The 17,731-nt window shown below is 48.7% G+C and overlaps 2 protein-coding genes across 12 annotated transcripts in view; both read left to right on the top strand.

The window, feature by feature from the left end:
- Positions 1–106: 106 nt before the first annotated feature.
- On the top strand, positions 107–12,525 carry stim1a (stromal interaction molecule 1a). Of its 5 annotated transcripts, none has more exons than XM_049726166.2 (13): positions 107–228; positions 1,861–1,991; positions 2,674–2,788; positions 3,472–3,583; positions 3,671–3,786; positions 4,933–5,110; positions 6,442–6,619; positions 6,755–6,922; positions 7,003–7,103; positions 7,194–7,423; positions 8,051–8,131; positions 9,380–9,443; positions 10,191–12,525. In XM_049726166.2, the coding sequence occupies exons 1-13, from the start codon at positions 111–113 to the stop codon at positions 10,627–10,629; spliced, it is 2,031 nt and encodes a 676-aa protein (XP_049582123.1). In that variant the 5' UTR covers positions 107–110; the 3' UTR covers positions 10,630–12,525. The 5 variants fall into 5 exon arrangements, with proteins under 5 accessions (XP_049582123.1, XP_049582121.1, XP_049582124.1 ...); XM_049726164.2 differs by having other exon boundaries at positions 9,380–9,764; XM_049726167.2 differs by lacking the exon at positions 8,051–8,131 and adding an exon at positions 7,922–7,942.
- A 571-nt stretch (positions 12,526–13,096) lies between these two features.
- Positions 13,097–17,731, top strand: part of robo2 (roundabout, axon guidance receptor, homolog 2 (Drosophila)) — a 155,857-nt gene continuing 151,222 nt past the window's right edge. For 5 of the 7 annotated variants that reach the window (XM_049726161.2, XM_049726158.2, XM_049726156.2 and 2 more), the window contains exon 1: positions 13,098–13,297. The gene's annotated coding sequence lies outside the window, so the exon portion shown is untranslated. Of the gene's footprint in view, positions 13,298–17,731 lie in introns of all 7 variants that reach the window. The other 2 variants (XM_068651318.1, XM_049726162.2) reach the window with 2 other exon arrangements.

Genomic DNA, 17,731 nt, shown 5'->3' with positions numbered 1-17,731 from the left:
TATTGCTTCTTTTATTCTTTTCCTCACCCGAGACAATGCTGCCATTGTGCTGCCATTGCTTGCTAGAATGATTGAAGTACTTCTCTTGTATTTGCAGCAGCGGAGCATTCATGGAGCTCAATAAAATGGTGACCCTGTGGATATTTTGCTTCTGTCTCATCGGAGGAATCCGCAGCAACAGGTCCAGTTCGCCCTCGGCGGTGGATACGACCGAAAATGGCATATCAGGTGAGCGGGCTTGTCAGCACTTGGAAAAATATCTGGTAAATCTGCCAAACATTTACAGTCAATATTCACAGAAAGTTTAGATAGAAAAGATATTGCACAAGTCAGTTACGATGTTAGCTGGAGTCGAGCAGGCGGACTCAAAGTCGGCGTGCGTCTTAGCGCCTGGCCTATATGTGGCCCGGCTGAGAATAGTCCGGCTGGCTCCGCATTCTCCGGCGCGCATCAAAACGCTTCGTCAGAAAGGAAGCAATTGACCTAACTGCCATCGCAGCTGTCAATCATTGCCAGAGTTTGGACCGTGTGAAGATTCCGTTTGAATTACTTGATGCACGCGTGCAGTATGAACTTCTCATCCTGATCGGCATGATGGGCAGTGGTCAGTCACTCCTTGGCATCTCTGGGGGAAATTTCTGAAAAATGTCTGTCTACGCCCTTATGTGGAAAGTTCCGTGGGCTGCCTAATTATTGACTTCTCCCACTGCTAGCGCAAAAGTCCTTTTCTGATGCTGAAATGGATCTCGAGCAGGCTGGCCGAGATCTTTTTGTGTGGGACCACCTATTGTTGACTTACATGAAACGGATGCGTGGAAAAAAAGCTGCAGCGTTTTCCGATGCCACGTGTGGTTTTTCTGAGTGCATCACTCAAACCAAAAGACTGCGCTTCCTCCGTATTCTACCAGAGGCATCTGTTCGGCCCGAGTAACATTCGGCGTGGTGTGTTAGCAGTTAGCACGGCTGCTTCCCAAGCAGGCTTCCCAAGATGGTCACCTGGTGCCTCGTGTCTTTTTTTGCAGACTGTAAATTGCGGATATGAGTGAGAACGCAATGCACGCTCACATTCAGCTTTGCAGTTTTTCTTTTCTGCTGTCGGTAGCTGTAAACGTCGTTGTAAACGTGTGGCATGTGGTCTGCGCTGCAGATGACTTGCATAACTGAAGCGCTCAAGAAGAAGAAGGAAAGAAAAAGCAGGCCAACTGGTTTGTCGCTCTCTTATCTGCATGCTCGACACAAGTTTGCAAGGCAAATGATGGGAGAGTCGCAGGTGAACACTTTCACACGACGACAACTGGTCAGCTGCACTTTTTTTTTTTTTATTTGTTGAGGGGGGCGGCGGAAATATGTCGCTCTCCCGCCGCTGATTATGCCAACTTCTTCAGTGTTGGAGGCTTTTCCTGTTCAGTCTGGTGGCAAGACTTGCTGTAACACGTGCCGCTGTGAATAAAGCGCAACTATGCTATGTTGTTAAACTTGATGGTTTGAATTTGGCAATTGCTCAGCTTCACAGTGCAAAACTTCTAGAATGGAGGACAGAGTCAAAGCAGCAGTGCTTCTCACAAGCACATGGCGTCATCTGCAAATGCACACAGAAAGCTGACAAATGTGGCACATTCCGAACAAGCTTTTCTGGCTGAGCAAGGAAGAGGAAGCAAACGCAAAAAGGAAGGAGGTCTGGGAAGTCGGGAGCCACTCGATAAAGCCACGCTGACACATTGGCCAATAACGTCCTCGCCAATAACAAGTCTGTGCCGATATTTCAAGACAATTCAAACTATGACGACCTAGCATTCGTTCAGATTTCATTCCCGCCGCTCGACACGTCCTGACATTGCGCACCACTTTGTCCCCCGGCAGATTTGTGTCGCATCGACGAGCCGCTGTGCCGAGATGAGAACCCCATCCTCAGCTTCGAGGCCATCCGCAGCATCCACAAGCAGATGGACGACGACAAGAACGGCAACGTGGACGTGGCGGAGACGGACGGGGTAGGTGGCGGCGGACCGATATGCTTCATTAAAAGTCAATACGTGGATTTTGTGGAAATCAATTTATTAATATGCCATTGAAAATCAGTCGATACCACGTCGAGAAATATTTGCTAGGCTGCCGAGTGGCCGTTAGCGGCGAGCTAATTTGCTACAGCTCTCAAAGTGCTCTGCGTGGGCGGGCACTCCTCGACCCCTCGATGAAGTTCGAGTCGCCCGTACCTGAAACCCCGATGCCGTCGCTTCACTCAACCTCAAGCGGCTTTGTCATCAAGAAGCTCATAAAAAAAATCATCCCTCGGCCGACGGCGAGGGTTCCTCATGTGTGCTCTCGGCTGCTCTTACCCGGTAGTCGTTTTTGTCAATCATTAACGTGGAGTACACAATTGATGAAACTCTGATGTTTATTGGGAGAGCTTTCCCTCCATGGTGGCCCCAGTTGGAACGATCACTTGAGGCCTTTCTATCTTGTGCTGGTGAGAATTCAAACAACTCTTGTGTTGAGTTGTGCTACTTGACACCAGCAAGCACCCGTGTTTTCACGCATGTTAACTATATCGAGTAGCACTGAGCATTCCTGCCACTCTTCAGTAAGAGCTGGAACGTCTCCTTTGGCGCGTGACACCATTGTATAATACAAAAGGCGTGGCGCACTAAACTGCAAATGTGGTCACCCCCGCAGTTCCTGAGGGAGGATCTCAACTACCACGACCCCAAAGCCAAGCACAACAGCTTCCACGGGGACGACCAGTTCATCAGCGTGGAGGATCTGTGGAATACCTGGAAGGGCTCGGAAGGTAGCGCTCGCAAAAAGAAAGAATGGAATGTTGTGATGATGCAACACGTTGTCTCAGTCGCTGTCCCCTGCTTGTCATTTGTCCTCCGTGTGAGTGAACAATCTGCGGCTCTCCTAATCTGCCACTTGACTTTTTGGCTAGCGGTCAAGGCGCTCTATCTGCCGCCGTGTCGAGCAAAGAGCGGCACACTTGGCAAGATCCTCCAGCCTGTCGACACAGATACTTTTGCAATACCCGCTCTCATCTGTCGTTTCTGCCTATTGTGTCTTTCGCACCTTCACTGTCTGCCGCCTTTTCTCTCACTCGCGCACGTTGATTTAGGGCCAGCAGTTTGGGTGCTGCCGGTTACGTTACCCCCTTCGTTCCCCTCACCCCTCCCTCTCCCTTGTCACTGTTATGACACCGGATAGCTCGTTTGGGCTAAAGCCCGGACGCTCTCTGGCTACCACGCAAAGTAAACCTTCATTTGGAGCCAAGCGCTGCTAGCCAACTTGTACGGTTTAGCCTGGCATAGCACGTTTTTCCATAACTTGTCATAAGTAGAGACCCGACAATTTGCAAATTCATTTAAAAGCTGACGTTCCATCGCGTGAGATGTTTCTAAAGTGTCGCTCGTCATCTTGAGCGGCAAGCTACATTTTAGGGGCATCCGCTAACCTCCGCTTCCCTCTTGCTGTCCTCAGTCTACAACTGGACGGTGGACGAGGTGGCGGAGTGGCTCATCAGCTACGTGGAGCTGCCGCAGTACGAGGAGGCCTTCCGCAAGATGAGCTTTAACGGCAGCGCCATGCCCAGGTCGGCTACGTTTAGCCAAGCCGCCTGATGTTTGCGCTCACATCTGGCTCCTGACTTCCTTCCCTCGCCGTGTCTGTTCTCCTTCAGGCTGGCCGTGAAGAACTCCACTCTGATGCACGTTATCCTCAAGATCCTGGACCGCAGCCACGTTCAAAAGCTGCAGCTCAAATCTCTGGACACCGTGCTGTTCGGAGCGCCCCTCAGTAAGTGGCGGCGCCACATTTTGTTTTTCGTCTGTGCGGTGCGCGAAAGTGTGATTCTCTCATCGGTTCCGCATACTTTGTTGTTAGCTCGAAAGGAGGGCAGATAAGAGATCAAGATTAAACAAAAAAAAAAAAAGCTGGGAAGAGGAAGTGCTCAGTTCTGGAGTCCATACAGATGTTCAGCTCTGCTGCAATATTTTAAACATTTGCATGGGAAACCAGGAAATATCAAGGCGGCCATTATGTTGCTTTTTATCTGAGCGGATTATCTGACCACACGAGCGGGCAGGGGCGACACCGGCTTGGCCTACTTTGTTGACGATGTGCAGCGAGAAAGGGGAATCTGCACGTGGCATATGTCGCCGTGGATTTCACCACCCGGGAGGGAGGACACAAGCGAGCGCCGTCTGGCCTTGACAGCCTCTTTTAAGCGCCCGCTGCGCCTCCCGCAGGATTTTCAGACATGCGCACACTGCTTGCATACAAAAAAAAAAACATGTTTTATTTTATTGTGACCATATTTGAACATCAACTCTCCTTGCATAATGACGGCACAATGCCTGACTGCAAAAATGTGCGTCCAATCCTTTTTCAAAATGGCTGTCACAATGTCACGCTGTGCAACTTGTGAACGCTCAATGGCTCGCTGACAAAACGGGAACTGAGAGGGTTGCATTTCAATCCGGGGTGTGTTTGAACTCCACCGCAACACTCTGAAGAGTGACGTGCTTGCGTTGCGGCAACTCGCTGACCTCGTCAACTTCCCGTTCGAGGGACTTCAGGAAGGAACTACTCGTGTGCACAAAATGAGAGCCGACGAGATGTGTTTGGGAGTTGACTTGGTTGTAACCTGATCCGATGCCTCGCCCAAATATTTGGATCGTATTCCTTTGAATATTTAATCGTCTGTGCTTACAAGCTGCTCAGTGGGATGGACTCAGCATTATGATATTTTCTGAGGATGACACAAATGAGCTCGAGTCATATTATAATTTTTTTTTTTTAGCTCAGATTCAAAGCAGCGCTATCCAGAGGCTGAGCCGCACTGTGTTTGTTGGCCGAGCAGGCGGGAGTGGTGCTCCTGGTTTTGCTTGCAGCAAAAAACTAAACAAAAACAAAAAAAAACACTGTGTGTGTGTGTTCCAGTGAAAAGGCACAACCACCTGAAGGACTTCATGCTAGTGGTGTCCATCGTCATCGGGATGGGCGGCTGCTGGTTCGCGTACATCCAGAACCGCTACTCCAAGGATCACATGAAGAAGATGATGAAAGACCTGGAGGGCCTGCAGAGGGCCGAGCAGAGTCTGCACGACCTGCAACAAAAGTGAGTCCTTTTTGATTCCTTCAAACCGGTTTGTCGGCTCTCGCCTTCCTTTTTGGGAGTGCGTGGCAGTCAGTCAGTGTGCTTCCTAATATTTAAACAGCCTTGCGTAACCGATAAGATCAGAGTGAGCCGTTTCGGGGCGAGCTCCATTGTGGCGAAGGTGATTGAAGAAACTATTTTGGGGGCCGCTAATACGACGAGGAATGTGCTCCAGAGCTCTCAATTTGTTCCTTTCAAGGAAACGCTGCTTCTTGGCGCCGGCGATCCTAGTGGCGAGATGCGCTCGACTGCTGGCGGCGGTCCAGTGAGGCTCAAACACCATCTCGCGCGCTGACCTCATTTGACAAGTTCAATTCTGATATTTATTAGCGATATGCTATCGTGGTCAAAACCCAAAACGTGTGCAGCTTTGTGTGTCCATGTCAATCCACTCTGGCTTCAGAATGAAAGTCCAATGTCGTAGTTCGTGAAGCTTAGGCCGCCCGTGTATGTTCCCCTGATCCCTCCCGCCAGCTGCTCTCTTTCCATAGCCTCCGACCCGGCCCGGCTCGGGCCACTTGATACCGCCGCGTCCCTGTAGGGTGAGGCGTTAGGAGGAGGCGGGATTTCCTGGGAGCCTTTTACAGAACCCCGCGATTCGGAGACGAGGTGTTAAGCGTGATCGCTTAACATGTGTGTGAGGGGGGGGGGGGTTCTGATGCTAATTCTGCCCCAGCGGACAAGGGCAAGTCAAGTACGGCTCGTCGATTTCGCCTGCGAGGTTGAGCGGGAATCTTCTCTTTGACGGGGACGGCCTTCATTCCCACGCCACGCTCCCTTGTGGAAGTGCTGCACTGTGATGATGGGCTGGCTCGCTCTGTGCGTGACTAAGCGCTGAGTAATTAAGTCATGGCTGATGAAGCCCTCCTCCTTTGTAAAGTCATGCTCCAGTCTAAAAATAGAAGTGACATGCACACACACATGCACAGGGTCGCGGTAGTACACAAGAACCGAGCAACACACTGTACTGTTCTATAATTGCACGCCGACAGCTGTCGAAGCCTCCAGTGCCATTTTATTGTGAGGCAACCATCAGCTGAGGAGCGTTCGGTGCCGTGTGATTGCTCGGCAGTGTCCGTGGTGGCTTCTCTTGGTGTGTGTCACTGCTGAGGTCCGTGACGCAACATTAGGAACACCTGCACAGACGCAAAGCCAGTGTAACAACTTGAAAAGTCATTTCATAACTATAAATGAGGATGGATGGATTTATGGTGATTTACAAAATGTACCACATGTCTGTGAATGTCCTGCATGCTAATTAGCCTCAATGCTGCCCCTCGTGTCGCCGGCAGGCTGCAGATCGCCCAGGAAGAGCACCGCTCGGTGGAGGTGGAGAAGGTCAACCTGGAGCAGAAGCTGCGGGACGAGATCAGCACGGCCAAGCAGGAAGCCCAGCGGCTCAGGGAGCTGCGCGAGGGCACCGAGAACGAACTCAGTCGACAGAAGTACGCCGAAGAGGAGCTGGAGCAGGTATTGAAAGCTCAGGCCGCTGTGGAAAATGCGTGATGTCATGTCACGAATTTTGAGAATTTGAACAAATAGAACTTTTAATGATTAGTTGTGGATTTAATCATGGCTGAAAACGGCCTTTGTTGTTGTTGGCAGGTGCGCATGGCTCTGAAGAACGCCGAGAAGGAGCTGGAGTCACGGAGTGGCTGGTCCCCTCCGGAGCCGCTCCAAAAGTGGCTGCAGCTCACCCACGAGGTGGAGGTCCAGTACTACAACATCAAGAAACAGAACGCCGAACGGCAGCTGCTGGTGGCCAAAGAGGGGGTACGACACTTGCGTTACATTCTCAAATCGATCCGCACTTTGGCGGGACGTGACGCACTTTTTGTTTTGGTGTGTTACAGGCAGAGAAGATCAAGAAAAAGAGGAACACCCTTTTTGGAACTTTCCACGTGGCGCACAGCTCGTCCCTGGATGACGTGGACCATAAGATTTTGGCAGCAAAGTGAGGCAGTCTGTTTCTTTATATTGAATTCTACTCTTTTTGGCGAGCGGGTGACTGACGGGTTGTTGTTTTTTTTTGCTCGCTCATCAGACAAGCACTGGGCGAGGTGACGGCCGCCCTGCGCGAGCGTCTCCACCGCTGGCAGCAGATCGAGCTGCTCACCGGCTTCACCGTGGTCAACAACCCGGGCCTACCCTCGCTGGCGTCGTCCCTCAATCTGGACCTCGGCTTCGGGGGCGGACGGGCCACGCCACAGCACTTCTTGGTGTCGGACGACATGGACGACCTGGACGAGGACATCATGCCCGCCGTGCTGCAATGTAAGAGTTCGTCCGAGTCGCTGGGCTCGTTGGTGGGGAGTAGCAAACGATCCCTTAAGCACCCCAAGAGCCTGCTGGGGAAATCTAGACACCACAACTCGTGACGGGTCGGACGGAGGTCGGCTGGAGGCGGAGTTTGATGTCTGTCAATCATGTACTGTTCCATTTGCCATCATCCCCCTGAACGCATGCATGTGTCCACCTGTCCTTGATGACGACGCTCGGTTGATCGAAGACTCAAAACTCAGGGTCCCGAAGTGTGCATGTTGTTTAAGGCCACCTACAGATTATGGACAGATGGACGAATCCACCATGTTGCCTTTTGTATTAGATTCTAGTCATAAGGTTTACAGATTTTTTTTTGGACAGTAGCTTGGCAAAATTCTTGAAGTGCCACATGTACTTTTTGGCCTCACTGTCCATTTTCTATGCAAAAACCCAAATAATAATTTGCCACTCTTGTAGTTGTACTCAAAACTCTTGTTGTTGTTCTTGTAGTGGATGTTTGGAGGAATTTCCGTAAGTCTCCTCTTGGGCGTTAATTGGTCTTTCTATGTCACTCCTTTCTCTTCACGGCTGCTACCTCGCTCGCGCCGCCCGCCGTCTTCCTCGTTTGCTCAACTGCAGACGGCGCTCGGCTTTTGGAGCGGCGAGCCAGTGACCTGTGGTCCGTCGGCTCCGATTGTCAGCCCATGTGGAAAAATCTCGGTTGGCTTCTTTCTTGATTGATAAATCCCCCCCCCCCCCCAATCAAAGTCACTTCCGTCCGACCCACCCCGGCTTTTCCCCCTGCTTTTAACCTCACCAGCGGCATCTAACATCTCTTAAAATATTTTGTAGCGCCTGTCAAAGCAGCCATTGTGCCTGCCTGCCTACCTTCTTGATATCAAACTTGGTTCCAATTGACTGTCCAGTTTATTTGGATAACATCTGCTTTTTTATATAGGTTTTTGTCACTTTACTTTTTTTTTGGTACAATCTCCAGCCTGTAATTACAATCTTAATTGTCGTTAGTGACAAGTTAGTAAGAAGTTATGTTACTCTTGATGTATAGTTTCAGATTTTAATTTTTTATTTTTAAAATACCGATGTCTGGCTTTATTAATAACGAGTATGGGTATGTGCGATCCCCTCCAAAAGTATTGGAACGGCAAGCCTGCTTTTGTACTCTACATTTGGCACTCAAATCAAGAGATGAATATGAAACCAACTTGTATTTGATGTTATTTACATGTGCATGTGTGGGTCTGAAATACAAATAAAACGAAAACAACGCAATGGACCTTGCAGTTGCAATACTTTTGGAAGTGCTTTGACGGGCCAGAATCATTGTGTTGCAAACAAGTGAAATACGGTGAACCCCCCCGCTTGCGTATTTGCATGGGAAGCCTTCCCCAGCTTGCTCCTTTCACGCTAAGGCCAAAGCTATGTAGAAGTAGTGCTTTGGCGCAGCCATTGGTGTCTTGGTGTCAAGCGACAATGAGGGGAGGAGCTTTATTTTTTCAGACAGGGCACGGGGTTCACCGTAGCAACACCTCCCTCCCGATTCCTTTTCTTTCACGTAAACAGGAAAGATACCACAAATGGCGGGCGGCCTTTTGGAAAAGACTCCTTGTTTGGATGACGCAATGGTCAAGATAAAGTCATAACCTTTTCCAATTCAATATCTTCATCATACACGTGTATTGTCAAATGTCATGTTTAAATCTAATAATAGAAATTAGACAACGGATGCAGATGCAATATTGGAGCTTTGTTGTATATATTACAGTGCCCCCTGGTGGTCAAGACATGATCTTATCTAAAAGTCATAATTTTTGCCACATTTTCAAACACAATTTGGCGTGACGTGGAGTCAATTTCCAATTCTGCCCATTTTTGGTGTGTTTCCACTGACTGGCAGCGTCTGCCACTTTTCCTGCAGTGGATAACGTGTTTGTCGCTTTGTGCCCGCAGCTCCCAGCATGATGTCGCTGCGCCAGCGCCACATGGACCCCCACCTGGCTTTGAGCTCGCAGAGGTTGGTAGAGGGTTCCCCGCCGGAGGGTCAGCAGGGGGAGGGAGCCTCGCACCCGGGTCCCCCCCGTCCCCGGCCCGCCTTCCGAGAGTCCCGCAGTCATTCTTTTGGCCACCTGGAGAGTCTGTGCCTGCCCCCGCTGTCCTCCGCTGTGTCCCACCCCGCCATCATCTGTAGCTCTGGCGCCAGTCCGCATTGCTCCTCCTCCGTGGCCCTTCATCCCTCCCACGTTTATCAGCCTGCCTTCCAGCCCATGGACCCGATTCCCGACCTCGCTTTCTCCGACGTCTCCAAAGCGCACTCGCCGCGTAGCGACAGCTTGGGGTATCCATCGCCGTGCGGCATGTGGACGCTAAGCGGCTGCGCTCACAAGCGTTTCTAACGCATGCCATGCCCTGCGGTGCGGTACAACCTCGCATGTCCGACCAAGCCGTAACCCAAAATTCAGCCCAAACCTAAAACCTGACCATGGTTATTCCTAACGTAACTAACCCCCAAGATTTTTTCCCAAATGAAATTGATTAATATGCTCACTTTCAGCGCTTTTGGCCAAATATTGACAATCCATCCGATAAAGCATTTCGGAAGGTTCAACTAAAGTCTCGCTCACTTTGCTTCACTCGACATTCCTTTTTGCTTGTTTTGCATTCCTCCTGCTCCAAGCTCACAGTCTTCTCTTTGCCTGAAAACAAACACCTTTGGATAACCTTTGACCCGCAGGCTGAGGTGTTTCCCGTTTCTATCCGGCAGGGACCTGAATCGCTCGGACTCGGACTCGTCGCTGTCCCTGTCGCAAGCGGGCGACCGCCTTTCGGCGTTTGGCTCCAAAGGCCTCCTGATGAAGCCCACCTCCCTTCTGCACGGTCTGCCCAACGGCGGCGCCCGGCTCCACGAGGGCGGCGCCGGCGAGCACCTGCCCGACAGCCCCATGCTCATGATGAGAGCGCCGACGCAGGTGGAGGGGGCGGCGGCCGAGGCCCACAGCCCCACCGAGTCCACTCGCTCGCACAGCTCCACCGAGCCGGAGACGCCCTCGCCCACCTGGGCCAAGGGCGCCACCCGCATCCCGCAGCTGTCGGCCAAGAAGAGCCCGTTGGAGGAGGACAGCGGCTCCACAGGCGAGGACACGGATTCTTCGGCCGCGCGCAAGAAACACACCTTCAAGATCTTCAAGAAGCAGAAGAAATGAGAACCACTCCTTTTTCCTTATCTTTTTTTTTCGGGGGGTTGGGTTAACTGCTCACAGTACTCACAAAAACTTTTGGCTGAAGTGAAATTCCACCGTGAACCCAAAGGGGCTGTAATCTGTCTAAAAAAACAAACAAACATGCAATGAGTACTTGAAATCTCTCAAAATCCAAAACACACACACACACGCAAAAGGTGACTGCTCCCATGCATGACCTAGCTACCGTATTTGACGGAGCATTCGGTACACCGGTCGTTTTTGCGTTTTGTTAAATGTGCATTTGTTTGTCCATCCTGAAATTTAATTCAAAAACTGCTCACTTTCTGCCAGGTGTACGTGTGTGTGTTGGGTCTGACGCATTGTCAGAGGTATTTTTCAATGGCAGTCTCGAAGGGAAACAAACCACGCATGTCTTTGGTTTGAATCCTGGCAATTTTATAAAATCTTATCACAGACTCCTTGAATGACTCAAAAGGGCTCGTTTTGGTCCAGTGGGAGTTTTACTCCTTTTTTTGGGGGGGGGGGGGGGGGGGGACTTGTACCAGACTATACGGCGGTGTTGGGTCTGTTTGTGTTTCTTTGCTATTTTATGTTCTCAATTGAAACGCGTTATTTATTGGAATACACATCTTATGACATCAGAAGAGAAGAAATGTTACCAAAAAAATGTAAGAGTCCTTTTTTTTATTATATATATATATCCATTAGCTTCTTATGGTACGAACAGGATCGCATTGTATTACGATTGCATCCGAAGGCCTTCTTGGAATCGTTTTATTTCGCACTCGCCTGACCAAGGCATCACTTTTTTTTTTTGCAGCATCCCAGCAACCCAAGTGTTCAAGATGGATGCTGTAGAATCTACAGGGGTGTCAAACTCATTTTTTGGGCGGGCCACATTGTAGTCATAGCTTCTTTTGGAGCGCCATTATGACTGTCAGTGCAAATAAATGTATAAGCACCTCATATTTAAACAGCAAAAGCTACAAACAAACAAACTGACGAATAACTCGTTTTCAAATCAGATGAGTAAAAACTGGTCAAATATTTAAAATATATATATATTATTAAAAGTGAAGACAATTTGCAATTCTAGTAATGACACACGAATTTGATGCACAATTTGTCTTCGCGGGCCACATAAAATGATGTGGCGGGCCGTGTCTGGCCCCCGGGCCTTGAGTTTGACACCTGTGCTGAAGATGATGCTGAATTTCGATGTTTGTTGCCTGCGCCATCAAATGTGGGCGTTTGATTCACCGTGAAAAAGTTTTGCAGCTTGAATTTCTCATATCTTTTCGTTAGTGTTTTTTTGTGTGTGTGTATTTACGATAGTGTGTAGGCCATTGATGTGTAGTGGGTATTGGAAAAGGGCTAAAAATCCACAATTTGGTACCAATCCACCCAAATTGCGAAGCAGGAGACCAAGGATCCCACATTAAAGTGCCAAATATTTGTTGGCTGGCTCAACACCGGAAGGCTGTTCGGCCAGCCGCAAATCTTTCGTCTCGTATGTTTACATTTGTCAAGAGGCCTCACGCGACTATGCAGCAGTACTTTCAGCTTCAAAGTTCTCACCCAGCAAACAATAATCGGCCGAATTCTCAAGATGCGGGTTTGAGGATTTAACTAAAGGCTGCTTTTGGCTTATTTCCAATTTGGCAACGTCTTTTGCACGCCAACCGTCCCGTAGGAAATCCTGAATGTTTGTTGTTGTTGATGCATGTCAAAGTGCTGCAACTATACCCCGCCGCCCTTTTCTCACTTTTTACCTTTTGACTTCTATTTATGACATCCCCACCGTCTATTTGTACAGAAACAACTTTTTGCATCTTCCGTGATAGTCTTTTATGGCACTCTTGCATGAAAGCAATAAACTATTTTAGACAAAAAAAACATTTTTTTTTGTTTGTGCTGCTTCATTACAAACCCAATAAGATATATATAAAAAAAACTTGTCCGTTTTTCATCCCCACGGAAAGCGTGCTGCTTGATGAAGTGCGCTCTATTTTGGTCTGGTGCATTTGTCTGCGGATAATTTGCTTGACAGCGGCGCACCGCGGGAGCATGTTGAAATATGCCTTCGTAAGAGCACACGGCGGCTTTAAAAAGAACATTAGGTGCTTTGTTGGAAGTGCAACTCAAGCGCTTTGTAGGATTATTTACGCACTTTAGCACAAGCGTTTGTTTGATAAAAAGGTTACAAGTTAAATTTAGATTCAAGGCTTGTGTTTGGTTGCAGAGCACATTCTAAATAAACCTCAGTGCTGTCTTGAAATCTATTTTACGGCCTTAGCCCTGGGTTGAAAACCTCCAGCTGTTCTTAAATATTTAACTCGAACTGAACGGACCCGGAGAACACAACTTTTAAGGATTACAAGACTTTTCTCGAGCTAAGGTATAATACCAGTGTTAACCACACGGGGGCGGACTTTATTATTATTTTTTCACCTGCGGCTCCCGCGGCGAGGAAGAGGTGTCGTCATACCGTGGCCGCCAGAACAAACGCAACAAAAGTGTTTCCCCTCCAAAGTTGGTTTTAAAGTTGATGAAGGTTTCGACAGAACATGGAGATATGTGAACTTGGACATAACGACGCGCACTCGTCTGACAAATTCTTAATTGGACAAATTGCAATGGAGTCGCCAGCCGGGGGAAGCGTCAACAGGTGAGTGAGCCAGCCTCTTATTCGATGACGTTTTGTTTTTAAATGTTACACAAAAAGAGTTTTTGAACTTTATGCCGCCTTTCAAGGGAATTGTGATGCGAGAGGGCATTTTAAAACAAAATTACCTTTTTGTTTTGTGCTTGAATCTTTTCTCTCCGCATTTGACACGGAATTGCACTCGAGCTACGTATCATGCACAGCACGAAATTATTTATTTAAAATGTATTTATTATTTGAAATTAAAAGCCCAGTTTTACCCTGCTTTGAAAGGCAGAAATGAAAAAAAGATTTCAACCTAACCCTGAGCCTATCTTGGAGCCTTTATCTGCGTGAAGTGTTGTGAATGTTCTTTTGTACATTGCCCGTTAGGTGGCGCTGCTGCCTTTGTGTTCTTGGCCGTCTTTCCACCCATCGTCTTTAACGCCCTCCTCATAATGGAGTTCTTTCCACATCCTTTGTTTCACTTGTGTCTTCAAGAGGTCACATGGTGTCTCCTCTTCCACTCTTTGTGTGGATCATTGATGATTTTTGTGTGTTTGATTATTTTGGGTTCAAACCGGCTAATGAGGGACGCTCGCTTGTTGGCAACTCTTTTGTTTGGGAGTCTGGTGTGAATTTTTCTTCTCCCTGCCTGGGTGGTTGCTTGTCCTCGTGCATGTTTGATGCTTCTGCTGAGGCAGACTGGGCGTGGTCTGAAGATACCACAACCATCGCTGTAGGAGGCTAAAAGGAGTCGTCGATGAGCTCTCGGCCCTGACGTCAAATTAATTATTCAGAACAAAACAACTCAAGTCCATTTTGTCATCCATGTTCTTAATCACAGTTGTTCATCATGACAGCTTCATTTTGATTACGTTACTCTTGACACCGCAATAGCTGAAGCCGAGAAATTTCCAGAACTGTATATTTGTTTTACGCTTTAAAAAAAATCCTTTGAAAACAAGTGGAGCTATGAAAATCACATTTTTCATGTTGCTTGCAAGCTGCTGGAATAAATATATAATTTAAAAATGGTCATTGTTTGCCGACTAAGTCTTGGCTTCAAAACGAGCGCCAGTAAACAAGACTATCAGCGGCGAACCAGAACCTCCCGAGCCTGTCGCAATCTGTGACAACGACTGGCGGCCAAGAATGCCCCCCCCCCACAATACGGCTTTGGCATTCCGTGAAATAAAAGTCCAATGAAACAATGATGCATTGCTCTTGCCCTCGCTGTCCTGTTGACTTTGTCACGCCGCTTATCCTTGCTCTTAGACAACAAAGCGCCGACCGCCTATCGACGGCATCCGGGGAAGAAGGGCCGCCCGCCGTTTGCGTATCTCTGAGAGCCAAAGCAAAGCTCCGTGTGATGATTTTTCCTTTGAAAAGTTGTCAGAAGTTGCCACTTGCGACTCGTAAAAGTCCCGAAGCCTGCTCGCCGATAACAAGAACTCAATAACCCAAAGTTACGATCAAAAACCTTTCTGCTGCAGATGACGATTGGCCGAGATGTCTAGCTGCCGTAGTCTGGCGCCATCTACTGCTGAGATATACGTACTTGATTTCAGTATCGGCGGTTGGTATCGGCAGCCTCCGCAACTACTAAGTCCAAATAAGGCCGGTATTAGCCCAATTGTGTTACCCGATACTTAAGCTGCAACGATTCGACTATCAAATGAATCAATAATCATATGGAGTACAAAGTTGTGTATTATTGAGGGATGAAAGTTTCTATTTCTGGCTATGCTGAAGAAAATATGTTGGAGGAAAAAGTTGAGTTACACTGCAGCTCTGCTTACCTTGTGGCTTTCACACGAGCGTGTTTCCGCCTCCATATGTCTAAAAAATTTTTCCCCCCCTCTCGACAGGCGTGATATTAATATCCTTGGGCGATACTTGATATTACATTTTTCATATGCACTCCACTGAAACAAACACAACTTATTACTTGGCCCGCGCCATGTTTAATGTATGACTTTCTCAACGTTAAGAGTGCAACATTATTTGATGCGAGAGTTGAATCTCAGCGCCCAAGATCAAGAGAAATTGCGCAGCTATATTGAATTGTCCATTCCGGGAAAACACTCGCTAGAATCAAGAAGCAAAGGGTTGCTTTAGCTAGCGGCCGTTAGTTATGACGGCGCCCCCAATGAGCAGCGAGCGACAGGTCCGTCCGTCCTCGGCCTCTTTGGAATGAAGATACTTGGGCGAGGTTCCGAGCACGATTGGGGTTGCAAAGTTTGCTTTTCCGCCCGCTTTCAAACCTGAAGCTAACGCTGTTTGCTAGCGTGCGCATGGTTGAGCGCAGCTCTGCTTACCTTGAGGGACACTTCGATTTTGCTTGATAGTGTCTGCTCCCATCGTCCGTCCCCCCCCCCGAGCACAGACGTTGATGGAGAAGGACGTTTCAATTGGATGCCGTCTCCCTCGTCCGCAATTTGCCTTTTGAACGCTGACAACTTTAATGAGGCCAAATTGAACTTGGAAACGTCACGTCTGCTACTCCATCAAATGACCGACGGCGGCGTTGATCAAAATGATGACATCGTCGATGTCTATAAAGTGACGGCTACATCATAAACGTCCCCGTTTCGTCCCTCGCCCAATTGCTAATTGAAAACCGTCAAGCCGCAGTCATTTGAAATCTTGCCGCAAAGCCGTCCTCAAAGTTTCTCGTGGATCCAATCCCCCTCGTTGAAACCTAAATCCAGACTTGAAAGCTGAACCGGCAAGCCCGAGTAAGCGTGTCTTGGACCTCTTCAAGTCTATTCGGCGCACGTTTCCAAGGCATCCGTATCTGCCGGAGCGAGCCTCCAAATGGGCCAAATGATCGCATTTTCAGCCGTAATCAATATCCCCGGGTGACAGCGCTCGACTATTTTTCATCCCGCTCGTTGTCGGCCGAAAATGATATGTGGCTATTTCCTGGCTCAGCATCCCGGAGATGGAAATGTATTTTTTGAAAGCTTCATCGATTCTCCTGCTTTCAAAGCCTCGAGAGCCCCGGCCGGAAAACCGCCACGCTCGGCGCTCCGCCTGCTTTTGGTTGTGGTTGCCACCTTCCTTTCCTTCATTTTCCATTTTTGCTGCTTGTGTTTGGCATCTCGGAGGGATGGTGTGTGAATTCTGGAACCTTCTTGGTGACATTGTGCCATTTTCTACGTTCCTCAAACTGAATCGATGCAACAAATTAACAGTGACATTTTCGCCCCCCTAATCTGAGTACACGTCATAATAAACATGATTTTATTTTTTTAATTGACTTTTAAGCGGGATTAAAACAATATTCATCCGAAAATCCTCTTTGGGAAAAGGTGCTGGCAATCGTCCCTAACATGTGGCAACTTTTAACGGGCTAAATGTTTTGCAACAAGGCCTGCAGTTATCACGACTACAAATGGATCAAATTGTTGACCTGCATCCTCACTTGGCTATTTTTAGTCAGAGCTCATTTGATCCTATTTGCAACAGCTCGCTTCCTTGTCGCCATTTTACGTCGAATGGACGCTCACGTGGTAAGAAACGGCTGTCATCTGAACCGGCGTCCTCGCGTCCTCTGCTGTTTGTTGCTCATTAAAGCCGCTTAGCGTGAGCGCGCGTGTGTGTGTGTGTGTGTGTGTGTGTGTGTGTGTGTGGCAGCTGTACCCGCAGACGTCCTTTTGCCCCCCCCCCCCACATCACCGCCACCCTTGTTTGACACTTGAGCTCTGCCGGTGCCAGATGAGTTCCCGTTTGACGCGCGGCGTTCGATTCCTTCCGCGACTTCATCTGTCAGCCCGTGTTACTTTTCGCCTTCTAAAGCCGTGCTGACACCTCCGGCGTCCCTCCTGGCCTGTGACTCCTTTCTCCTCGACGTCACCTTCCTCCAACTCTCAGCGCTAAGGAGTCCGCCTGGCGCCGCATCCCAAATTCCCCGTCAAAGTTATCATCCATTTTGATTGACACTCTAGGAGAGGTTATTCAACAAAGCTCATGAAATTTGGATCGCACGGTTCCGATGTCATTGTAGTCCACCGCCAGTACCCTGAGTTCCAAGCTCGGTTGCAAAACGAATCCGACTTCTATCTCGAGGCGAGACCGAATGCGGTCAATTCGCAGCTCCAAAAGCGCCGTCGCATTTGTCAACGTTTTCTCCATGTCGTTGCGGCGCATGTCGGCGATTCATTTGCTTTCTTTGACATTTTCATCTTATTGCCTCACCATTAATTATCCCGGCGCCGCTACATGAACTTTAACATTGGCACGGGATTGTTGTTGATGAACGACACGTCCGTATGTTGTTTGCCGGCGTACAAAGGCGGCAGGCGGGGAGGGGGGGACCATTCGTCAAATTAAGGCCCGCAAAGCCCGGCTGATTAATGATGATGACATGATGTTTGGAGAGAAAATCAAAATGAAAATGCGCTTGGCAAACAACACGCTCCAGTGGTCAGATCAAACAATGGCGTGCCCGCT

Source organism: Syngnathus scovelli, chromosome 7 (genome assembly GCF_024217435.2).
Source record: "Syngnathus scovelli strain Florida chromosome 7, RoL_Ssco_1.2, whole genome shotgun sequence".
Classification (NCBI taxonomy): domain Eukaryota; kingdom Metazoa; phylum Chordata; class Actinopteri; order Syngnathiformes; family Syngnathidae; genus Syngnathus; species Syngnathus scovelli.
The sequence above is the reverse complement of the archived record's forward strand: the minus strand, read 5'-3'. Positions and strand labels throughout refer to the sequence as shown.

Bases quoted from the DNA above. Each gene is read 5' to 3' on its own strand.
- stim1a (XM_049726164.2), top strand. From the start codon at position 111: ATGGAGCTCAATAAAATGGTGACCCTGTGGATATTTTGCTTCTGTCTC. The intron at 5,111-6,441 runs GTGAGTCCTTTT...TGTCGCCGGCAG, and splicing joins CTGCACGACCTGCAACAAAA to GCTGCAGATCGCCCAGGAAG. The intron at 6,923-7,002 runs GTACGACACTTG...GGTGTGTTACAG, and splicing joins TGCTGGTGGCCAAAGAGGGG to GCAGAGAAGATCAAGAAAAA.